This window comes from Coregonus clupeaformis, chromosome 19 (genome assembly GCF_020615455.1).
Source record: "Coregonus clupeaformis isolate EN_2021a chromosome 19, ASM2061545v1, whole genome shotgun sequence".
Lineage (NCBI taxonomy): Eukaryota > Metazoa > Chordata > Actinopteri > Salmoniformes > Salmonidae > Coregonus > Coregonus clupeaformis.
Window position 1 is genome coordinate 45,011,284 of NC_059210.1, and position 23,600 is coordinate 45,034,883.

The 23,600-nt window shown below is 40.9% G+C and overlaps 1 protein-coding gene across 3 annotated transcripts in view; it reads left to right on the forward strand.

The window, feature by feature from the left end:
- Nucleotides 1-23,274, forward strand: part of LOC121531975 (cadherin-related family member 5-like) — a 34,839-nt gene extending 11,565 nt beyond the window's left edge. For all 3 annotated transcript variants that reach the window (XM_041837597.2, XM_041837598.2, XM_041837596.2), the window contains 14 exons: nucleotides 18,181-18,383; nucleotides 18,530-18,586; nucleotides 18,686-18,778; nucleotides 18,983-19,069; nucleotides 19,184-19,294; nucleotides 19,737-19,907; nucleotides 20,003-20,093; nucleotides 20,673-20,779; nucleotides 21,352-21,552; nucleotides 21,648-21,779; nucleotides 21,878-21,956; nucleotides 22,093-22,286; nucleotides 22,406-22,426; nucleotides 22,619-23,274. In XM_041837597.2, coding sequence (XP_041693531.2) covers nucleotides 18,181-18,383; nucleotides 18,530-18,586; nucleotides 18,686-18,778; nucleotides 18,983-19,069; nucleotides 19,184-19,294; nucleotides 19,737-19,907; nucleotides 20,003-20,093; nucleotides 20,673-20,779; nucleotides 21,352-21,552; nucleotides 21,648-21,779; nucleotides 21,878-21,956; nucleotides 22,093-22,286; nucleotides 22,406-22,426; nucleotides 22,619-23,269 — 2,198 coding nt within the window. In that variant the 3' untranslated portion in view covers nucleotides 23,270-23,274. The remainder of the gene's footprint in view (nucleotides 1-18,180; nucleotides 18,384-18,529; nucleotides 18,587-18,685; nucleotides 18,779-18,982; nucleotides 19,070-19,183; nucleotides 19,295-19,736; nucleotides 19,908-20,002; nucleotides 20,094-20,672; nucleotides 20,780-21,351; nucleotides 21,553-21,647; nucleotides 21,780-21,877; nucleotides 21,957-22,092; nucleotides 22,287-22,405; nucleotides 22,427-22,618) is intronic.
- Nucleotides 23,275-23,600: the final 326 nt, after the last annotated feature.

A 23,600-nucleotide genomic window follows, 5' to 3' on the forward strand; every position in this document is an offset into this window, starting at 1 on the left:
TTGTACAAGCAATACCCTTCATGCTGAAAATAGTTATACTAATATATACTAATGATTTACTTAAATCACTCAGTCATCTTATACATTATAACCAAAACCAAATTACTTAACACAACCAAATTTAGAATGACAATTATTTTTGATTCACTTGGCCCTTATCAATAAAAGTTAAAAAACCCTCAACTTTATCACCCATCACAACTGTCAGAATGTACACTTCTATTAACATACAGTATAAATATCCATAATTCTATTATGACCTTCCTCATCCTGAGAATAACTACAGATCATCATCTCAATGCATTCCTAGTACTATTAATTTAGAAGTGTATATACCTCCTACCCAACATTTTTATAAATCCAAATTTATTTCCAACACAGTTAACCAACCCCTTCCTTCCCCGGCACTTAAATCTTCTGGCATCTCTTCATTATCTTCTTCAGACAGCTTCATAGTTCAAAATGACTTGCCCATGACAATGTCCCAACTTCAATGTCTCATCCGATTCACCACCATCTCTACACCCCATTGTGTCTTGTCCATTTGACAACCATTATACCAACAACATGAGAAATGTTGTATTTGAACAGATCTTTCTCTATTCTCACTCAATGGTGGACTCCTGTCCCACTCCCTCGAGATAAAAACATGAGAGAAAATCCTTTCATAGCTTCGATTGGCTGTTGTAGACCGGTTGCAGGTAGAAGTGGTCCTGTACAGGAACGTCTTCAATGCCTCTGATGTTCATCTTCAGCCAGTTCAGAGGTTGTTTCTTTTTAACCCTCCCGTTGTCCTAGGGTCAAAATGACCCGCCACTGTGTTGAACCAACTTTATTTAATTTTTATATTTTGGGGATCATTTGTGAGAAGGAGGCAGTGAGACTTTAAAGAAAGTATCACTACCTCCTTCTCACAAAAAAATATAAAAATTAAATAAAGTTGGTTCAACACAGTGGCGGGTCATTTTGACCCTAGGACAACGGGAGGGTTAAGGTTCACACCATTCTAGGCCAAATAATCCCTGCTATGCATCAAGACACCATCTGTATTTACCTCAATAGAAGACAGAACATAACAGTTTAATTGAGTTCACTTCTAATCCAAGAAATCCATATAAGCATTGATTATATGACAAATTATTATGTTTTACCAATTATTCTTAATACCAATTCCTAATATACTTCCCAATTTCTGTTAGGTAAACCCTCCAAATACATAGAAATGAATGGTGTGACAGTGAAATTCTGGAAGATCCTGAAGTTCTTGGATGTTCTTTGAGGTCTGTTCCTCCGCCGAGGGAATAAGCCAGAACACGTAGCTCATCAGTAGCATTCCCCTTGCCATCGTCTCCCATCACCTGATCCTTGTCAGCTCCAGCATCCTCAGCTCCCTCATCTCTAGGTCGTCGGTTTCCTCGTAGTACTCCTTGCAGTGGTTTACATGATACCAGGTCGATCTCCCCTTTATCCATACATCCGTTGGTGTAGACTGGGTGACGATGTATGGTCCTTTTAGATCTGACCCTTCTTCCGTCCCTATGGTCTAGGACCATGCAGAGTCCTTCTCCATTTATCAACATTGCTCTGTGGAGTGTGTCCTTCTGGCAGCATACCAATAGGGAAGTCCCTGCTGCAAAGACACACAGACATAGACACAAAAGAAAACAATGCTCCGCAGTGGCGGTGCCACCTTCCTCCTCTGAGTTGGAACACTCTTTCACCGGGACACATAGATGCAGGGATCTCTCTCTGCTACTTTCCCCTCCATAGAGGTAGCCAGCAACACCTAGTACTGACCTCCCCACCTGGGTTTTGTCCATCTCTTACTTATTTAATCCTTTACCGCCAGTCTCCCAGGTGCATACAATGTCCAGATTCTCCTGTTAAGTTTGGTAGAGAAGCCTTCACCCGTGGGAAGAAAGTCTCAACAACATTGCTAGGTGCGATACCGTATGCTACTATACCCTGTCTTCTTTTATCAGTCAGGAGAAGCCTTGATATTAGGAAGTGCCCATTCTTGCAGCTTGCTATAGGTCACCGGTTTCATAGACAGGCCTCCTCTACATCCTGTCTTATACCACAAATACATTTACACCTAAAGAATTTAATCTAACCCATAAGACATTTATTACTACTGCTCATATTCTTAATATTTGGGCTCCCGAGTGGCGCAGCAGTCTAAGGCACTGCATCTCAGTGCTTGAGGCGTCACTACAGACCCCCTGGTTCGATTCCAGGCTGTATCACAACCGGCCGTGATTGGGAGTCCCATAGGGCGGCGCACAATTGGCCCAGCGTCGTCCGGGTTTGGCTGGTGTAGGCCGTCATTGTAAATAAGAATTTGTTCTTAACTGACTTGCCTAGTTAAATAAAGGTTAAATAAAAATCAGAAAATCATATTGTATGATTTTTAAGTAATTAATTTGCATTTTATTGCATGACATACGTATTTGATACATCAGAAAAGCAGAACTTAATATTTGGTACAGAAACCTTTGTTTGCAATTACAGAGATCATACGTTTCCTGTAGGTCTTGACCAGGTTTGCACACACTGCAGCAGGGATTTTGGCCCACTCCTCCATACAGACCTTCTCCAGATCCTTCAGGTTTCAGGGCTGTCGCTGGGCAATACGGACTTTCAGCTCCCTCCAAAGATTTTCTATTGGGTTCAGGTCTGGAGACTGGCTAGGCCACTCCAGGACCTTAAGATGCTTCTTACGGAGCCACTTCTTAGTTGCCCTGGCTGTGTGTTTCGGGTCATTGTCATGCTGGAAGACCCAGCCACGACTCATCTTCAATGCTCTTACTGAGGGAAGGAGGTTGTTGGCCAAGATCTCACGATACATGGCCCCATCCATCCTCCCCTCAATACGGTGCAGTCGTCCTGTCCCCTTTGCAGAAAAGCATCCCCAAAGAATGATGTTTCCACCTCCATGCTTCACGGTTGGGATGGTGTTCTTGGGGTTGTACTCATTCTTCTTCTTCCTCCAAACACAGCGAGTGGAGTTTAGACCAAAAAGCTCTATTTTTGTCTCATCAGACCACATGACCTTCTCCCATTCCTCCTCTGGATCATCCAGATGGTCATTGGCAAACTTCAGACGGGCCTGGACATGCGCTGGCTTGAGCAGGGGGACCTTGCGTGCGCTGCAGGATTTTAATCCATGATGGCATAGTATGTTACTAATGGTTTTCTTTGAGACTGTGGTCCCAGCTCTCTTCAGGTCATTGACCAGGTCCTGCCGTGTAGTTCTGGGCTGATCCCTCACCTTCCTCATGATCATTGATGCCCCACGAGGTGAGATCTTGCATGGAGCCCCAGACCGAGGGTGATTGACCGTCATCTTGAACTTCTTCCATTTTCTAATAATTGCGCCAACAGTTGTTGCCTTCTCACCAAGCTGCTTGCCTATTGTCCTGTAGCCCATCCCAGCCTTGTGCAGGTCTACAATTTTATCCCTGATGTCCTTACACAGCTCTCTAGTCTTGGCCATTGTGGAGAGGTTGGAGTCTGTTTGATTGAGTGTGTGGACAGGTGTCTTTTATACAGGTAACGAGTTCAAACAGGTGCAGTTAATACAGGTAATGAGTGGAGAACAGGAGGGTTCTTAAAGAAAAACTAACAGGTCTGTGAGAGGTGGAATTCTTACTGGTTGGTAGGTGATCAAATACTTATGTCATGCAATAAAATGCAAATGAATTACTTAAAAATCATACAATGTGATTTTCTGGATTTTTGTTTTAGATTCCGTCTCTCACAGTTGAAGTGTACCTATGATAAAAATTACAGACCTCTACATGCTTTGTAAGTAGGAAAACCTGCAAAATTGGCAGTGTATCAAATACTTGTTCTCCCCACTGTATATGACTATTGCCAAATTATAAACTTCTTCATAATTATCCGTATTATAAATGACCCTCAACTCGGTATAATAAATTACCTTAAATTCCTCATCCCATGCCTCTTGGCTTTCCAGTATGGGTGATCAATTCAAACTAGAAAGTCAGGACAGAGTTCAGAGGTCATTCAAACCCTTAAAAGAAGTGTTCCATTCTATAGTATAAACTAATCATTAACAACAGTCAAAACATTTCATAAATGTTTTTTATCCCAAGTGTACAGTAAATCCTCATTACATTTCTTCTTAAAAGAAATCACGTGTTTACCCAAAACTCACACATAAAACAAAACTTCAGAAAGTTCCCTGTGTGTGTTCCTTTTAGACGTACCATATTTGACCCGTTAAAATAAAAATAAAAGCCTATATAACGATTTTAATAGGTTAGTTGTGTGTGGTTATTTGAAAAACCATATTGGGAAACATAAAACAAAAATAGCCAGGCCTTATATAATTTGGTAGCTACATGGCGGAGACTGAATCAAGCTAGTCGTCTTGACTTCTTTCTTATCTCATTCTCGTTGGCACCAAAAGTTTAAAAAAGCGTTGATAGGGGACAGAATGCGGTCAGACCATCATATAAAAGGCATATACATTACTCTTACTGAATTTCCACTTGGGCGAGGATATTGGAAATGTAATCAAAGCCTATTGGATGATAATTTATTTATAATTAGAACAAAGGAATTTATAACTGACTTTTTCCAACATAACATAGGTACAGCAAATCCCCTTATTGTATGGGACACCTTTAAATGTGCCTTTAGAGGCCATGCAATTCAGTACTCATCTCGAAAACAAAAGCAATTTAGGTCAAAAGAGTTTATACTAACAAAGGAAATAGAAAGTCTAACAGAACAGATAGATGGCAATAAAAACTGTAACATAGAGGCTCAGAATAAATTAGAGAAAAAACAAAAAGAAATGGAGAAACTTATTCAAGAAAGATCAAGTGTAATATATTATAAAAATAAAGCAAACTGGATGGAATATTGGGAAAAATGCACAAAATTCTTTTTTAATCTTCAACATAGGAATGCTACCAAAAATAACTTAATGAAACTAGTTACAATTGATGGAGTCACCCATGATTCGCCAAATGATATTTTGAAGGAGGAAACAAAGTACTTTAAGCATATGTTTTCTTTTCAGTCGCCTCCATCTCCTCTAACTGAAGCTAATTGTAGAGATTTTTTTTCTATTGATAATGTCAAATTAACAGCCATACAGAAAGACTCATGTGAAGGTGAAATTACAGAGGAGGAACTTCTGGATGCAATTAAAGACTTTAATTCTGGGAAAACTCCAGGGTTGGATGGCATACCAGTCGAGGTATACCAAACCTTTTTTGATATAGTAAGAGGACCGTGATTAGCATGTTTTAACCACTCCTATGTACAGTGGGGGAAAAAAGTATTTAGTCAGCCACCAATTGTGCAAGTTCTCCCACTTAAAAAGATGAGAGAGGCCTGTAATTTTCATCATAGGTACACGTCAACTATGACAGACTAATTGAGAATGTTTTTCTCCAGAAAATCACATTGTAGGATTTTTAATGAATTTATTTGCAAATTATGGTGGAAAATAAGTATTTGGTCACCTACAAACAAGCAAGATTTCTGGCTCTCACAGACCAGTAACTTCTTCTTTAAGAGGCTCCTCTGTCCTCCACTCGTTACCTGTATTAATGGCACCTGTTTGAACTTGTTATCAGTATAAAAGACACCTGTCCACAACCTCAAACAGTCACACTCCAAACTCCACTATGGCCAAGACCAAAGAGCTGTCAAAGGACACCAGAAACAAAAGTGTAGACCTGCACCAGGTTGGGAAGACTGAATCTGCAATAGGTAAGCAGCTTGGTTTGATTAAATCAACTGTGGGAGCAATTATTAGGAAATGGAAGACATACAAGACCATTCGATCTGGGGCTCCACGCAAGATCTCACCCCGTGGGGTCAAAATGATCACAAGAACGGTGAGCAAAAATCCCAGAACCACACGGGGGGACCTAGTGAATGACCTGCAGAGAGCTGGGACCAAAGTAACAAAGCCTACCATCAGTAACACACTACGCCGCCAGGGACTCAAATCCTGCAGTGCCAGACGTGTCCCCCTGCTTAAGCCAGTACATGTCCAGGCCCGTCTGAAGTTTGCTAGAGTGCATTTGGATGATCCAGAAGAGGATTGGGAGAATGTCATATGGTCAGATGAAACCAAAATATAACATTTTGGTAAAAACTCAACTCGTCGTGTTTGGAGGACAAAGAATGCTGAGTTGCATCCAAAGAACACCATACCTACTGTGAAGCATGGGGGTGGAAACATAATGCTTTGGGACTGTTTTTCTGCAAAGGGACCAGGACGACTGATCCGTGTAAAGGAAAGAATGAATGGGGCCATATATCGTGAGATTTTGAGTGAAAACCTCCTTCCATCAGCAAGGGCATTGAAGATGAAACGTGGCTGGGTCTTTCAGCATGACAATGATCCCAAACACACCGCCCGGGCAACGAAGGAGTGGCTTCGTAAGAAGCATTTCAAGGTCCTGGAGTGGCCTAGCCAGTCTCCAGATCTCAACCCCATAGAAAATCTTTGGAGGGAGTTGAAAGTCCGTGTTGCCCAGTGACAGCCCCAAAACATCACTGCTCTAGAGGAGATCTGCATGGAGGAATGGGCCAAAATACCAGCAACAGTGTGTGAAAACCTTGTGAAGACTTACAGAAAACGTTTGACCTGTGTCATTGCCAACAAAGGGTGTATAACAAAGTATTGAGAAACGTTTGTTATTGACCAAATACTTATTTTCCACCATAATTTGCAAATAAATTCATTAAAAATCCTACAATGTGATTTTCTGGAAAAAAAATTCTCATTTTGTCTGTCATAGTTGACGTGTACCTATGATGAAAATTACAGGCCTCTCTCATCTTTTTAAGTGGGAGAACTTGCACAATTGGTGGCTGACTAAATACTTTTTTTCCCCACTGTAAATGGTAGATTATCTGACACTCAAGAAGAAGGTCTGATCTCATTATTACTGAAACAGGATACAAGTGGAAAATATAAAGATCCAGTCCATTTACAAAATTGGAGGCCCCTTACACTTCAGTGTTGTGATGCAAAAATTCTAGCAAAATGTATAGCACATAGAATTAAAAAGGTATTGTCGGATATTATTCATTCTAATCAGACAGGTTTTTTACATGGAAGGTACATTGGAGATAATATAAGGCAAGTATTGGAAACAATAGAACAGGCCTGCTATTCATAGCAGACTTCGAAAAGGCATTTGATGAAGTACGACTGGGGTTTATATATAAATGCCTGGAGCATTTCAATTTTGGAGAATCTCTTATAAAATGGGTCAAAATCATGTATAGTAACCCTAGGTGTAAAATAGTAAATAATGGCTATTTCTCAGAAAGTTTTAAACTGTCAAGAGGAGTGAAACAAGGTTGTTCACTATCGGCATATCTATTTATTGTGGCCATCGAGATGTTAGCTATTAAAATCAGATCCAATAATAATATCAGAGGATTAGAAATCCAGGGCTTAAAAACAAAGGTGTCATTGTACGCTGATGATTCATGTTTTCTTTTAAATCCACAACTAGAATCCCTCCACAGCCTCATAGAGGATCTAGATACATTTTCTAACCTCTCTGGATTACAACCAAATTATGACAAATGTACTATATTACGTATTGGATCAATAAAAAATACAATTTTTACATTACCATGTAGTTCACCAATAAAATGGTCTGATGCTGATGTGGATATACTCGGAATACATATCCCAACGGAAATAAATGATCTCACTTCAATACATTTTAATAGAAAGTTAGCAAAAATAGATAAGATCTTACTACCATGGAAAGGAAAATACCTGTCAATTTGTGGAAAAATCACCCTGATTAACTCTTTAGTATTATCCCAGTTTACCTATTTGCTTATGGTCTTGCCTACGCCTAGTGAACAGTTTTTTAAATTATATGAGAAAAAAATATTCAATTTTATTTGGAACGGCAAGCTAGACAAAATTAAAAGGGCATATTTATATAATAAATATGAATTTGGAGGACAGAAATTATTAAATATTAAAGCATTAGACCTATCACTAAAAGCTTCAGTCATACAAAAGTTATACTTAAATCCGAACTGGTTCTCAAGCAAATTAGTAAGATTGTCTCACCCAATGTTCAAGAAAGGCCTTTTCCCCTTTATTCAGATTACAACAACTAATTTTCAGTTATTTGAAAAGGAAATCATCTCCCAAATATCACTATTTCTAAAACAAGCCATAGAAAGTTGGTTGCAATTTCAATTTAATCCTCCAGAAACGACAGAACAAATAATGCAACAAATATTGTGGTTAAATTCAAATATACGAATTGACAAACATAATTTTTTAACAGAATGTTTAAAAAAGGTATAATCTTCGTAAATGATATCATTGGTAGGACTGGTGGAGTTATGTCGCACATGCAGCTAACAAAAACATATGGAAATGTCTGCTCTACCCAAAATTACAACCAAATAATTGCAGCCTTACCGCAAAAGTGGAAGAGGAAAGTGGAAGGGGGAGAAAGTAAGGAACTTGTCTGTCGGCCTTGCATTAAAGAACATAATTGGTTAAGGAAAACTGTGATAAATTAAAAAGTATATCAGTTTCACTTAAGGACCAAAGGATTGACAGCCGTCCCATATAGATTGCAAAATAGTTGGGAAGAGATTTTTGACGTACCGATCCCATGGCATAGTGTTTATGAACTGACACGCAAAACGACACCGGATTCAAAAATTTGAATCTTTCAATTTAAATTATTATATTAAAAAAATTCTACCAATAGAATGTTATTTATATGGGGGATACAATCTTCCCAGCTCTGCAGATTTTGCTGTGAAGAGACAGAATCATTAGATCATTTGTTTTGGTTCTGTCCATTGGTAGCTTGTTTTTGGACACAGGTCCAGGAATGGCTAAAGGATTGTAATATTTACCTGGAGCTAACCTTGCAGATAGCATTACTGGGTGATCTGAAAAGTCATAGTCAATCGATCAATAATATAATAATACTGTTTATTTTTATTTTTAATTCACAATCTGTAGAAGCAATGAGAATAGAAAGGTTCAGAACTTTTGTTAAACATCACAGTACGGTTGAAATATATATGGCAAATAGATATCCTATATGGATGGTGTTAAGAGATAGATGGGAGGTATTGAATGGAGTTGAAGGATGGGACTAATAACAAATAACAACAAATAATAACAAAGATAGCTAATAATGTAAGCATACTGTGTCCATAATAAATACGGTGGGGTAAACAAGTATTTAGTCAGCCACCAACTGTGCAAGTTCTCCCACTTAAAAATATGAGAGAGGCCTGTAATTTTCATCATAGGTACACGTCAACTATGACAGACAAAATGAGAAATTTTTTCCCAGAAAATCACAGTGTAGGATTTGTAATGAATTTATTTGCAAATTATGGTGGAAAAAAAAGTATTTGGTCAATAACAAAAGTTTCTCAATACTTTGTTATATACCCTTTGTTGGCAATGACACAGGTCAAACGTTTTCTGTAAGTCTTCACAAGGTTTTCACACACTGTTGCTGGTATTTTGGCCCATTCCTCCATGCAGATCTCCTCTAGAGCAGTGATGTTTTGGGGCTGTCGCTGGGCAACATGGACTTTCAACTCCCTCCAAAGATTTTCTATGGGGTTGAGATCTGGAGACTGGCTAGGCCACTCCAGGACCTTGAAATGCTTCTTACGAAGCCACTCCTTCGTTGCCCGGGCGGTGTGTTTGGGATCATTGTCATGCTGAAAGACCCAGCCACGTTTCATCTTCAATGCCCTTGCTGATGGAAGGAGGTTTTCACTCAAAATCTCACGATACATGGCCCCATTCATTCTTTCCTTTACACGGATCAGTCATCCTGGTCCCTTTGCAGAAAAACAGCCCCAAAGCATGATGTTTCCACACCCATGCTTCACAGTAGGTATGGTGTTCTTTGGATGCAACTCAGCATTCTTTGTCCTCCAAACACGACGAGTTGAGTTTTTACCAAAAAGTTATATTTTGGTTTCATCTGACCATATGACATTCTCCCAATCCTCTTCTGGATCATCCAAATGCACTCTAGCAAACTTCAGACGGGCCTGGACATGTACTGGCTTAAGCAGGGGGGACACGTCTGGCACTGCAGGATTTGAGTCCCTGGCGGCGTAGTGTGTTACTGATGGTAGGCTTTGTTACTTTGGTCCCAGCTCTCTGCAGGTCATTCACTAGGTCCCCCCGTGTGGTTCTGGGATTTTTGCTCACCGTTCTTGTGATCATTTTGACCCCACGGGGTGAGATCTTGCGTGGAGCCCCAGATCGAGGGAGATTATCAGTGGTCTTGTATGTCTTCCATTTCCTAATAATTGCTCCCACAGTTGATTTCTTCAAACCAAGCTGCTTACCTATTGCAGATTCAGTCTTCCCAGCCTGGTGCAGGTCTACAATTTTGTTTCTGGTGTCCTTTGACAGCTCTTTGGTCTTGGCCATAGTGGAGTTTGGAGTGTGACTGTTTGAGGTTGTGGACAGGTGTCTTTTATACTGATAACAAGTTCAAACAGGTGCCATTAATACAGGTAACGAGTGGAGGACAGAGGAGCCTCTTAAAGAAGAAGTTACAGGTCTGTGAGAGCCAGAAATCTTGCTTGTTTGTAGGTGACCAAATACTTATTTTCCACCATAATTTGCAAATAAATTCATTAAAAATCCTACAATGTGATTTTCTGGATTTTTTTCTTCTCAATTTGTCTGTCATAGTTGACATGTACCTATGATGAAAATTACAGGCCTCTCTCATCTTTTTAAAAGGGAGAACTTGCACAATTGGTGGCTGACTAAATACTTTTTTCCCCACTGTATATAGGTTGTATGTTGGGAGCTTTTGGGAAAGAGGACAGTTAGAAAGATATGGCATATAGAAGCAAACCGGATGGACATCATGAAAATGATCGGAGAGGTTGAGAGTAGAAGAAGTTCAGGAGCAAAAACAAACAAACCAAAAAAATATAATATAATTATTGTAAAATTGACTGTGTCCATAAGGGGTAGATAGTAAGTATAGGCTGGAAGTAGAGGCCTGGGCATTGTTGTTCACTAATTTACTCCAAGTAGGGAAAGGATGGCGGGGTTGAAAAGTAATAAAGGGGAGTATATACAGTGGGGAGAACAAGTATTTGATACACTGCCGATTTTGCATGTTTTCCTACTTACAAAGCAGGTAGAGGTCTGTAATTTTTATCATAGGTACACTTCAAGTTTATCATAGGTACACTTCAAAATCCAGAAAATCACATTGTATGATTTTTAAGTAATTAATTTGCATTTTATTGCATGACATAAGTATTTGATACATCAGAAAAGCAGAACTTAATATTTGGTACAGAAACCTTTGTTTGCGATTACAGAGATCATACGTTTCCTGTAGGTCTTGACCAGGTTTGCACACACTGCAGCAGTGATTTTGGCCCACTCCTCCATACAGACCTTCTCCAGATCCTTCAGGTTTCGGGGCTGTCGCTGGGCAATTTGGACTTTCAGCTCCCTCCAAAGATTGTCTATTGGGTTCAGGTCTGGAGACTGGCTAGGCCACTCCAGGACATTGAGATGCTTCTTACGGAGCCACTCCTTAGTTGCCCTGGCTGTGTGTTTCGGGTCATTGTCATACTGGAAGACCCAGCCATGACCCATCTTTAATGCTCTTACTGAGGGAAGGAGGTTGTTGGCCAAGATCTCGCGATACATGGCCCCATCCATCCTCCCCTCAATACGGTGCAGTCGTCCTGTCCCCTTTGCAGAAAAGCATCCCAAAAGAATGATGTTTCCACCTCCATGCTTCACGGTTGGGATGGTGTTCTTGGGGTTGTACTCATCCTTCTTCTTCCTCCAAACACGGCGAGTGGAGTTTAGACCAAAAAGCTCTATTTTTGTCTCATCAGACCACATGACCTTCTCCCATTCCTCCTCTGGATCATCCAGATGGTCATTGGCAAACTTCAGACGGGCCTGGACATGCGCTGGCTTGAGCAGGGGGACCTTGCGTGCGCTGCAGGATTTTAATCCATGACGGCGTAGTGTGTTACTAATGGTTTTCTTTGAGACTGTGGTCCCAGCTCTCTTCAGGTCATTGACCAGGTCCTGCCGTGTAGTTCTGGGCTGATCCCTCACCTTCCTCGTGATCATTGATGCCCCACGAGGTGAGATCTTGCATGGAGGCCCATCCCGAGGGTGATTGACCGTCATCTTGAACTTCTTCCATTTTCTAATAATTGCACCAACAGTTGTTGCCTTCTCACCAAGCTGCTTGCCTATTGTCCTGTAACCCATCCCAGCCTTGTGCAGGTCTACATTTGTATCCCTGATGTCCTTACACAGCTCTCTGGTCTTGGCCATTGTGGAGAGGTTGGAGTCTGTTTGATTGAGTGTGTGGACAGGTGTCTTTAATACAGGTAACGAGTTAAAACAAGTGCAGTTAATACAGGTAATGAGTGGAGAACAGGAGGGCTTCTTAAAGAAAAACTAACAGGTATGTGAGAGCCGGAATTCTTACTGGTTGGTAGGTGATCAAATACTTATGTCATGCAATAAAATGCAAATTAATTAGTTTAAAATCATACAATGTGATTTTCTGGATTTTTGTTTTAGATTTTGTCTCTCACAGTTGAAGTGTACCTATGATAAAAATGACAGACCTCTACATGCTTTGTAAGTAGGAAAACCTGCAAAATCGGCAGTGTATCAAATACTTGTTCTCCCCACTGTATATAAAAAACATGGGGGATTGGAAGTGATGCAGACAATTACATTGATAGAAGTTACAATCTATCTGCAATATTAAGATGATCCATCCTCCCCCCCCAAAAAAAATAATAATAAAACATTCAATTATAATCAGAGATCCCAAAATATTAATTTCACACAATACATTTTTTAAAATGTTTGTCATTTTAGCAGACGCTCTTATCCAGAGCGACTTACAGTTAGTGAGTGCATACATGTTCATACTGGACATGATGCAGATATACCCTGTCCTACCTCACATCAATAATTGTTTGTTTCAATCTAATTCCTCATAACTACTCCAGAAGATTACATAAAATCTCTCAAAAGATGAAAACCACTCAAGGTTCTTTGAGTTTACAATGAGTATTTTTAATGATTACTCTTTATACCTCATTCCTTTTAAGTCTCACAATGATTATCACCTCCAAAATCAGCTTCATTTTATCCCATATCAAATCATCATGGTATCGTTACTGGATGATTTACCCCTTAGATTGTTCCTGTCACCCCTCTAAACGTAATATTTGAGACATTCACAAATATAATCACTTACTACGCGTAAAGAATCAATTATATTCCAAGCGTCTATTAAAGAGTTGTTTGAGACGTGATCTCCTACATCTTCCTTAACATAACACGTTTCATTGAGTTGACTACATCTTCTAATATAAACCTATAACCCCTTTTTGGTAATGTAATCATCTCCACTTGTTGCATTGATATATATTTTAAAAAAAACATTGTTTAATAACTTCAGAACTTACAAAAAATGTTTACTACTCCATCATCCTAACAGTAAAAACTACCTCCCATTGTTCAACGTACCAGAAACAGATTATCGTTTTTAGAATGAATTAACCGTCTACATAACTCACTGGTGTTTAAACATAATAATTACAAATTGTCAAAGAACGTTTCCTATTCACCTATTTAGATATCGGCTCCACATTACACTCTGCGTCCTTTACATCCCGCTATTAAACAGCAAGCATGACTCTCTTTCACCCGCTGTCTTTCCATCTAACGGTACTTTAGCAGGACACAAATTATTTTTTAGTTATAGTCAAAACACATAAAACCTCTATTCACAGAGATGCCACTTTATTTACTATGTTATCCTATCCGCCATGGTTTGGTAAGACGATCTCTTTCGTATAATCTTATCAATTCAACCAGTGATTCAGGTCAACAGCATCAATGTAACAGTTTTGCTTCCTTCCCTACATGGGCTTGAACCAGGGACCCTCTGCACACATTAACAACAGTCACCCTCGAAGCACCATTACTCGTCATTCAACAAAAGGCGTGACCTTGCAGAGCAAGTCAAACAACTACTTCAAGGTCGCAGAGCAAGTTACGTCACCAATCTCAACGCATATATTGAATTTATATCCATATTATCAATATCCAATTTATTGCTAGACATTACGCCACCATTCTCAATCGTTTAATCTAGCAAACCCTTAGGCAATGCAAAAAATTACCTCGAAATCGTCTCGCTATTCCTGTTAAATAATGGTCATTCAATTTGAACCAAGCACGCTGATAGATCTTCCATTCGACATCACCAAAAATAAATACTTTGTAGTATCTGTCTAAGCAACACATACCAACAGTAGAATTACACTCAGAAACCCAGATTGTACTCTATGCCATTGAAATGACAAAGAAATCCCACAAATAGCCCAATTACACTGGCTTATCTTCTCACCATCCGATACAAAACAAAATTCCTTCACTACATCACCTTACCTCCACAATGATAATTAGTTTAATAGAAACCCCAAATTGGCTTTGTACTATGTTATAAGTTACGTCTATAAATTCCAGTCCTTATGGGCAGTTCATTTCTTAACCCTTATCTCTATCAAATGATCCATCACCGGAACAAACTCAGAAAACCTTTATTTATTATTTCCCACCCCTGATGTATGTCTACGTTTGGGTGAGCAAGTTAATACATACATATTCCTCTAATTACCTCTCTAGTAATCGATTACCCACATAAACTTCATCCTATTTTCACATCTTCACATACTCCATATAGAACTTTAGAAACACCTAGGTACTCACATCAAACAATCCCTTTGTGTTTTGTTTAACGATCCTCACTCAACACAAATCAACTTCTTCAAACATACTCCCAGCGGAACCAAAAAAAAACAGACTGTAGTTTCAAGGACACTGACCTTCCTGTCATTGGACCCTCACCAGTTCTCTAACCTTCAGGAAACCCCTTCAAAGTCAAGCCTCTCATTAAAACATATACTTCTCCACTACACTCTAACATAACCCACGTTCTCCATACCACTCCTTGATATCTTATGATGGGCATTGATGTATGGAACCACAATATAATGTTATATCAAAGCTTATTATCCAAACTTATATCAACCTATCATACACATTCATATAATTTATTATGCACCCTTTCAGATTAAAATTACTTTCTGCTCTTTGTTCATAAAATAGCCTATGTTGTTCCATATACCTCGATGCCATCTGGTTAACAAAAATGGTTGCATCGAGTTTACTTAAAAGGTCTCTTCCCATCAACGCCATAGTAGTTGTAGCGCTTACTATAAATGAATGTTGATAATTCATATTCTCCAAATCAATTTGTAATGGGAGAGATATATGATCAATTTGCGTAGTTCCATTAATTCCGATAGACTGGACTTTCTGATTACTTAAAGGACACCTTCAATCTTGTTGCCTTAAAAATGGAATTATTTCACCAGATACACATAAACTTAACTGTGGTATTTCTAATGGGCTATCCAAAATATGCAATTATGGTGCGGTGCATTGATCATGTATTTAACCTCCTCCCTGCCTATCGGTGTTGTATGTCATTAACCCCATAATAGATTACCCGGCTTCTCCTCTCTAGGTTTATTCTGGGAATTAGGGTGCGGTTGGGCAGGAGTCCAATTTCCCTCTCTCTATCTCCATCGATTATTAGCGTTCCCCTGCTTCAATGAAAAATTCCAAAATTTTATTTGCTAATCTATTGTTTAAATCTGAGTTTTGTTTGATTATTGTAAATATAATTTTCATAAGGTAGATTATGTTGCTCCATTGCCAAATTATGTAATGTCCTAACTGATTTTTCCTCCTTCCTAATTATATTTACCAGCCATTGTGCACTCATTAAATCCCATGCTTTATACACCTCTTTCATATAATCTAAATCCCATTTCGGGTTGCTTATGGCTGTATTATCACTTATATACTTTCGCTCTACTTGTAATTTATCCCTTTTAAAACTACCATCTTGAGGATAGTCATTATCTGTCCATGCTGATAAATCACTAAGATATAGTTCCACATAGAAAAATCCTAATTTACTTAACATCCATTTGCACATTGTCTGATTTTCACTACTTTTAAAAGAGACTTGTTCTAAATGCGGATTTGCCTGTAATAATTTCGTCATTTCCTTTCTCTCTCTTCGAGATTTACTCTTAATGGTGACTGTTTTTCCAGATACCGGTCTACTAAGCTGGCCATCCATTACTTTTATTAGTTCATGCAATATTAGTAATCAAATACTTGAATCAAATCCCCAACTTGATCTTTATCAAAATTTCGTTTGCCTATTTTGTCATTGGTGCCATGATTCAACATTATCGCTCGGAGCATTTCACAAAGAAGTTATTCTCTCCTTACCAAGCTATTCAAACCTAATGATGATGCAACACATCAGATAACTTATTTTATGATGATGCAACACATCAGAGATTTTATGATGATACGACACATCAGAGAACTGATTTCATAATGATACAACACATCAGAAATCCTATTTTATGATGATACAACACATCAGAGATCCTATTTTATGATGATACAACACATCAGAGATCCTATTTTATGATGATACAACACATCAGAGATCCTATTTTATGATGATACAACACATCAGAGGTCCTTAACCTATCTCTTCAAGTCCTACACCCACTCCTTTATTCTCTTTTGTATTTGTACTCTTTACTCTTAACACACCCAATTTGATCATTCTCCTTACAGCTATTTACGTACTCGAATACAACTAATCTGTTCCCTTAAAAAAATATTTGAATTTTAAACGTTTGTTACAGCTCAGTTTTACCACAGATAAGCAGAATTTGACATAATCCCCCCCAAAATAAGTCTGCTTACCTGTTAGTTCGGCTGTAAACTGCATCCTGTTCGTTCAGATGCCAATCTGTTATGATGAGTTTCTGATATCGAGAAGTTCAGGATGCAAGAGAATATGGGACACAGATGGAGATTTGATTCAGTCATTATTTAATGGTTACAATAATAGATTCAATGACAGGCGGTACGGATGTAGCCTCTTGCCATATGAATGACTTCCATAGAAAATCTCTCCGTTTATATAATGCTCTCCGAGCTGCTTCTTGATATTATCTGCCAACCATCATTGAGTGTCACTCATCTACCACAATAGCATCCCCATAATTGGTATTGTATGTCACCCCAGCCAGGCCATTCCATCACGTACACCTTCTAAGATTATCACAAGTGGCCCCCAATCTATCTTGGCACGCAGACCTTCTGTCCCTCACCAGTGACCTCTATAACACATGGTGTGTCCTTGTCCTCTCTCCTACAGAGACACTTATCCCCCTCACTAACTTTAAGCATCAGTTGTCAGAGCAGCTTACCGATCACTGCACCTGTACACAGCCCATCTGTAATTAGCCCACCCAACTACCTCATCCCCATATTATTATTTACATTGTTATTTATTTTGCTCATTTGCACCCCAGTATCTCTATTTGCACATCATCTTCTGCACATCTATCGCTCCAGTGTTAATACTAAATTGTAATTATTTTGCACTATGGCCTATTTATTGCCTTACATCCATAACTTACTACATTTGCACACACTGTATAGAGATTTTCTATTGTGTTATTGACTGTACGTTTTGTTTATTCCATATGTAACTCTGTGTTTTTATCGCACTGCTTTGCTTTATCTTGGCCAGGTCGCAGTTGTAAATGAGAACTTGTTCTCAACTGGCTTACCTGGTTAAAGAAAGGTGAAATAAAATAAAAAATACATGCAGTTTAGGAGTTTACAAACATTAAGAATCTTGTATCAAAAGTAATTATAACACCTGGTTTCAAAAAACAAATAAAGCAACACCTCACGGCACAACGCCTCTCCCTCATATGACCTACTTGTTGTGTGTATGTACTGACATGTATATGTAACTGATAGATGCGCACACACACACACACACACACACACACACACACACACACACACACACACACTACATGTTAATGTTTTTAAATGTATGTAAATTGTAAAGTATTTTGTCTGTAATGTATTTTTTGTTATGTGTCGGACCACAGTAAGACTAGCTGTTTGTCTGATTGGCTAGTCTGCTAATCATAGGCTTGTCTGATTGTCAGGGAACCCATGTCTGGAGGGCCAGGATGTGTTTTCCACGGTCAAAGAGAACAGCATGACAGGAGAACTCATCGCTGAGCTCAACACAGAGCTGACAGCCAATGATGTTGTCTGGAGCCTCACTGGGGAGGACGCTGATTGGTTCTTCCTAGAAAGGCGGAGCATCAGACTCAATGCCCCATTGGACAGAGTTCTGGACCGGGAGGTAAAAACGATAGCACAACTTCGTCACAATGATTACAGGGTTCTGTCTTGGTTTAGTTGACTCAAACAACAACAAACAACACAGTCATGTGCAGATATGAAGCATTATATATATATATTGTGTGTGTGTGTCTGTGTGTGTCTCAGATGCAGGGCCCAGTCCTTATGGCAGCGTTGACCTGCTATGAGGAGGACGCTGTGCAGGTAGAGACTGTACATTTCTGAAAATATATTTGTCCTTTGTACCAAAGTGATTTTACCATGGATCCAAAACTTCTAAATGTGTGTGTGTGTGTGTTTCAGAGTGAGTACAGGATCATGGTGGAGATTCTGAATGAGAATGATAACACTCCTGATTTTGTGGAGAGCACCATACAGCCTCACAGCATCAGTGAGGTAAGTAGCCTACACTACATACATACTCACACACACAGACACACACACACACACACACACACACACACACACACACGACACAGACACACACACACACACACACACACACACACACACACACACACACTCTCACACACACACACTCTCACACACACACACTCTCACACAAACTGAAGCCGATTATTGCATGATGTCCATGTCTAGCTGGCGGAGGTGAATACAGTGGTGTTTACAGTCCAGGCCACAGATGCAGATGACGACACCATAATGTACTCCATCGACCAGACCTCGGTACTGTATCAATAAAGTTGTATACATAAATAAATACCAGATTTTCTTACTGTATCAATAAAGTTCTGCATTGAAATTAGTGTGTACAGTATTTGTGTGGGGTCTCTGTTCCAGCCTGATGCTGCCTACTTCAGAGTGGATCTCCCTAACAGTGGAGAGGTGATACTGGCCAAGCCTCTGGACTACGAGACCAAAACACAACTGAAGATCACCATATATGCTTCGGTACACTAAATACACCTAGCCTACAGTTACTGAAAGAACTTGGCTGCGCCTACCATCTGCTTGATATATTTAAGCAATAAGGCCCGAGGGGGTGTGGTATATGGCCAATATACCACGGCTAAGGGCTGTTCTTATGCACGACGCAACGCGGAGTGCTAGCACACAGCCCTTAGCCGTGGTATATTGGCCATATATCACAAACCCCTGAGGTGCCTTATTGCTATTATAAACTGGTTACCAACATAATTGGTATATTGTCTGATATACCACGGCTTTCAGCCAATCAGTATTCAGGTCTCGAACCACCCAGTTTATAATTTAACCAATCAGATTGCATGACTGGAACTAATATCTCAGTCTGATATACAGTCTGTGTGTGTGTGTGTGTGTGTGTGTGTGTGTGTGTGTGTGTGTGTGTGTGTGTGTGTGTGTGTGTGTGTAGGAGATGAACACTGTGGAGAAGTTCAACACCAGTGCCATCCTGACCGTGAATATCTTGGATGGAGATGACCAGTACCCACAATTCCTGCCGTGCACGCCCCTCTCTAGCGACCAATCGAATCGTGTCTGCACCAACCCCGTCTACACGGTTAACATCACAGAAGGCGAACAGGTTAGTGACCAGGGTTAGGGTTAGGTGTTGGTGGTAGGTGTTAGGGGTTAGTGGTTAGGGACTGACGTATTGTGTTAATGTCATCTCTGTTATAGGACGTTCTTCTGGACTTCTCTCCCGGGCCGATCAATGCTGTGGATGGAGACAGAGGCCTCAGCTCACCTCTCAGCTATAGCATCCTGTCAGGTACAACACACACACACTCACACAAACCACCATTGTTTAGCTTTACAATGAAATGCAACGTAGTATTAGGAGTTGATAATCACTGAAAGTATAGTTTACCAAGCTACCAATTACTTCACACTGGAAGAAGTTAAGCTACACTAAAGCTACTCTAAAGAAAAATATAGTTTACTTAACTAAAGTTACTTTGAAAAGTAGTTCACTACATCCAAACTACTTGATGAAAAATTATCATCTGTAATGTCACAGACTACAAATTGCAAGGACAGATCACTTTGGGGTCATATGTTAACAGAATGTGCAATTTAGCCTATTAAACACAAAAATTATGTTGGAAGTAAGAATTAGGCAGGTCTGATGCCGAAAATGAATGGAAATGATTGCCAACTTCACCCAAATGTAATTCCAGTAGTTAGTTACGCTGCTACATGGCAAAAAATGTAAATAAGTACTGAAAACACTACCTAGATTTGAATTTAGTTCAACTACCACCAAGCTACTGCAAAATGTAGTTATATTACTAGTTGAACTACATGTAGTTCACTACTCACCAACACTGTTGATAATATATGTTGTCAGGGGCTGATAATGGGCGTTTCGTGATGGATGAGCTGACAGGGGAGGTGCGTCTGATGAAAGGAGTAGAGAACAGACTACAGACACCGACACTACGCCTACGGGTCATGGTGAGACACACAGGCACACACATGTAAGGGTTGGGGTGAGGTGTGACCCAGGTGCGGTGCAGGATATACAGTAGGCAGAGATGGTGAAACAAGGATCTTTACTGGTGGTCCCGAAGCCAAAATACAAAATAACGAGCTTATCACGACAAAAGAAAGGCGGAGCAAATAAGTCTCCAAAAACCGTCTGACAGCCAAAATACGAAATACTACCTAAGACTGAAACAAATAACGAAACTGGAAGAACACTTCTCAAGTACCTGTACATAGATCTCTGATTAGACACTGAGTAGTACTGCTGGGCATAGAGAAACTAGCAGAGAAAACTGAGCAAGGGAACACAGGGAAGTGAGGGCATAAATACACAGGTGAACCGATAGACACAGGTGACACCAATAGGATGATGATTAGTCCCGACTGTGAGTGAGGAGGTGCCTAAGGTTGTCAGAGGATGACACCTAGTGGGTCGCTCCGGAACTGCGACCCCCTCCTGTAACACACACACGCACACTTATGCAGACATAAACATGACTACAGAGACTCTTAATAACTGAAATCTCTCTCCCCCTCCTCAGGCGTACCAGAGGAATGACCCTAGGAAGTACTCAGTTGCCACGGTGGTGGTCCGTGTTGTGGCTGTCAACCGCTTTCCTCCCCAGTTTGGTCGGGCCGAATACCGTGGCTTTGTCACCGAAGGCAACAGCCCTGCCTCACTGGTCAACACATACGGAAACATTGTGCTGCTGCTACAGATACAGGACAGGGACTTCTCTGATGTATGCACACACACACACACATGCTCATACACACAGCTAGACTATGCATAGTGTATTATTCTGTAACTTCAACTCTCTCTTCTCTCAATTGGTAGGGGATCAATCCCAAGATGCACTACTCCCTGAGGTCCTTGTCCAATCACACACAGTTCTACCACATCACACAGGAGGGGCTTCTGATCGCCAGGACCAATCAGCTACGGCCATCACAGAAACACCGTCTGAAGGTGGGCTTTGATTGGACATAACAGTATACCAGAGAACAACGTAATGATGGACAAGCTGCATTGGTGAAGCTGATGATGATGATGATGATATCCTGCAGGTAGTGGCTGTGGATCTGGAGTCAGGTGACATGGCCACGGCTCTCATAAAGGTGGAGGTGCTGTATGAAGGACAAATAGGTAACACAGACACACACACACACACACAAAATCAGAATCTGTGTGGTCGAACTTGCTCTACAGTTCATCATCATCAGTGTGTGTGTGTGTGTGTGTGTGTGTGTGTGTGTGTGTGTGTGTGCATATGTGTGTGCAGTCCCTCAGGGCCCATTGGGGAATGGGCGTCTCCATGGTAGCTGTGCAGTAGGCAAGGCTATGGGTGTGGTCATCCTGGGGCTGACTCTGTTAGGCTGTGCTCTGTATGCACTGCAGCATGTCCTCCGGACATACAGAGGACTGAAGGACCCAGAGGACAGGGGCTGTATAGCCCAGGGGAAACACCCCAATGTGGTGAGATACACTGACACTTCACCCTAACCCCTTTTAACTTTTAACCTCAAACATTTAGACATTCTGGTCCTGTGCTCTGACCCGTGTGTCTCTCTGTCTCCTCTCCCCTGCTGGTCTAGAGATTACAATGGTTCCAACTGGTGAGTCTCTACTCTTCTCAGTTGCGTGTGTGTGTGTGTGTGTGTGTGTGTGTGTGTGTGTGTGTGTGTGTGTGTGTGACCTTTCCAACTGGTGAGTTGTTAATAGATACAGGAGCAAGTAAGCTAACATCACATAGTGTAGCAGTGAGACAGTCAGTCAGCCATTTTGATGTGCGTGTCTTTTCTCCCCAGGTGAGTCACAGTAGCTCCATGCCGGTCCTGGATGAGGTGAAGTTAAAAAAGGAGGGTCTGAGCACCTCCACAAAGCTACTGGGCAGTCAGAGCATCTACACCCCTGCAGACTCTGACCCTTCTCCACTCAACGCTTTACCCATAGCTACACCCTCAACGACCTACATCCAGCCTAGACTACCCAGCTCCACTCCTACAGACCCTAATCATGGCCCTGCTTCACACAACTCCACCCATACACCTGCTACAACCATCACACCTGAACTACTCAAGACATCCACTCAACTCCTGGGCTATTCCAGCTCTAGCACCACCCCACACCCCTCACCTACACCTACCCATGATCAGATAGACTCACCTTTACCTACGCACCCCTCCCCTATTGCAGAAGCAATAGGTATACCCACTCAGGTAGAAGAGACACCTAAAGACACACCCCCTTCTACCTCACTTACCCAACAGCAGGTACACACACCTTTACCTCCTCCCACTCCGATCAACTCACCCCCTCACCCCACACCCCCCCCCCTACCTCACCTACCACACCTCTCCCTCGCTCACCTACTCCAGACCCGATACACAATCCTGAGTGTACAGGATATACTCACACACCTTTACTTACTCCACCCTGTCCAGAGCAGGACAGGGTAGGGACACCCCCACCTAAACCCACCCCAGGGCAAACACATACCCCTGTACTGACCATCACCTGCCCAGAGCAGGTAGGACCACCAGGGTACCCTGAGGAGCGCAGACCCTCCACACACAGCCCTGAGACAGCCTCCATTGGTGATGATGACTGCTTCCTGGGGGATGAAGAGGCCATCAGGACCAGTGATGATGATGATGAAGAGCTGGTGAGACTCTATTCTCACATACAGCCCACATTCCTGATAACAGACTACGACAATGACATCACTACTGAGATCCCCGCCAGTGGTGGAGAGGAGGAGGGGACTGGAAATGGTGAAGGAGTGGAAAG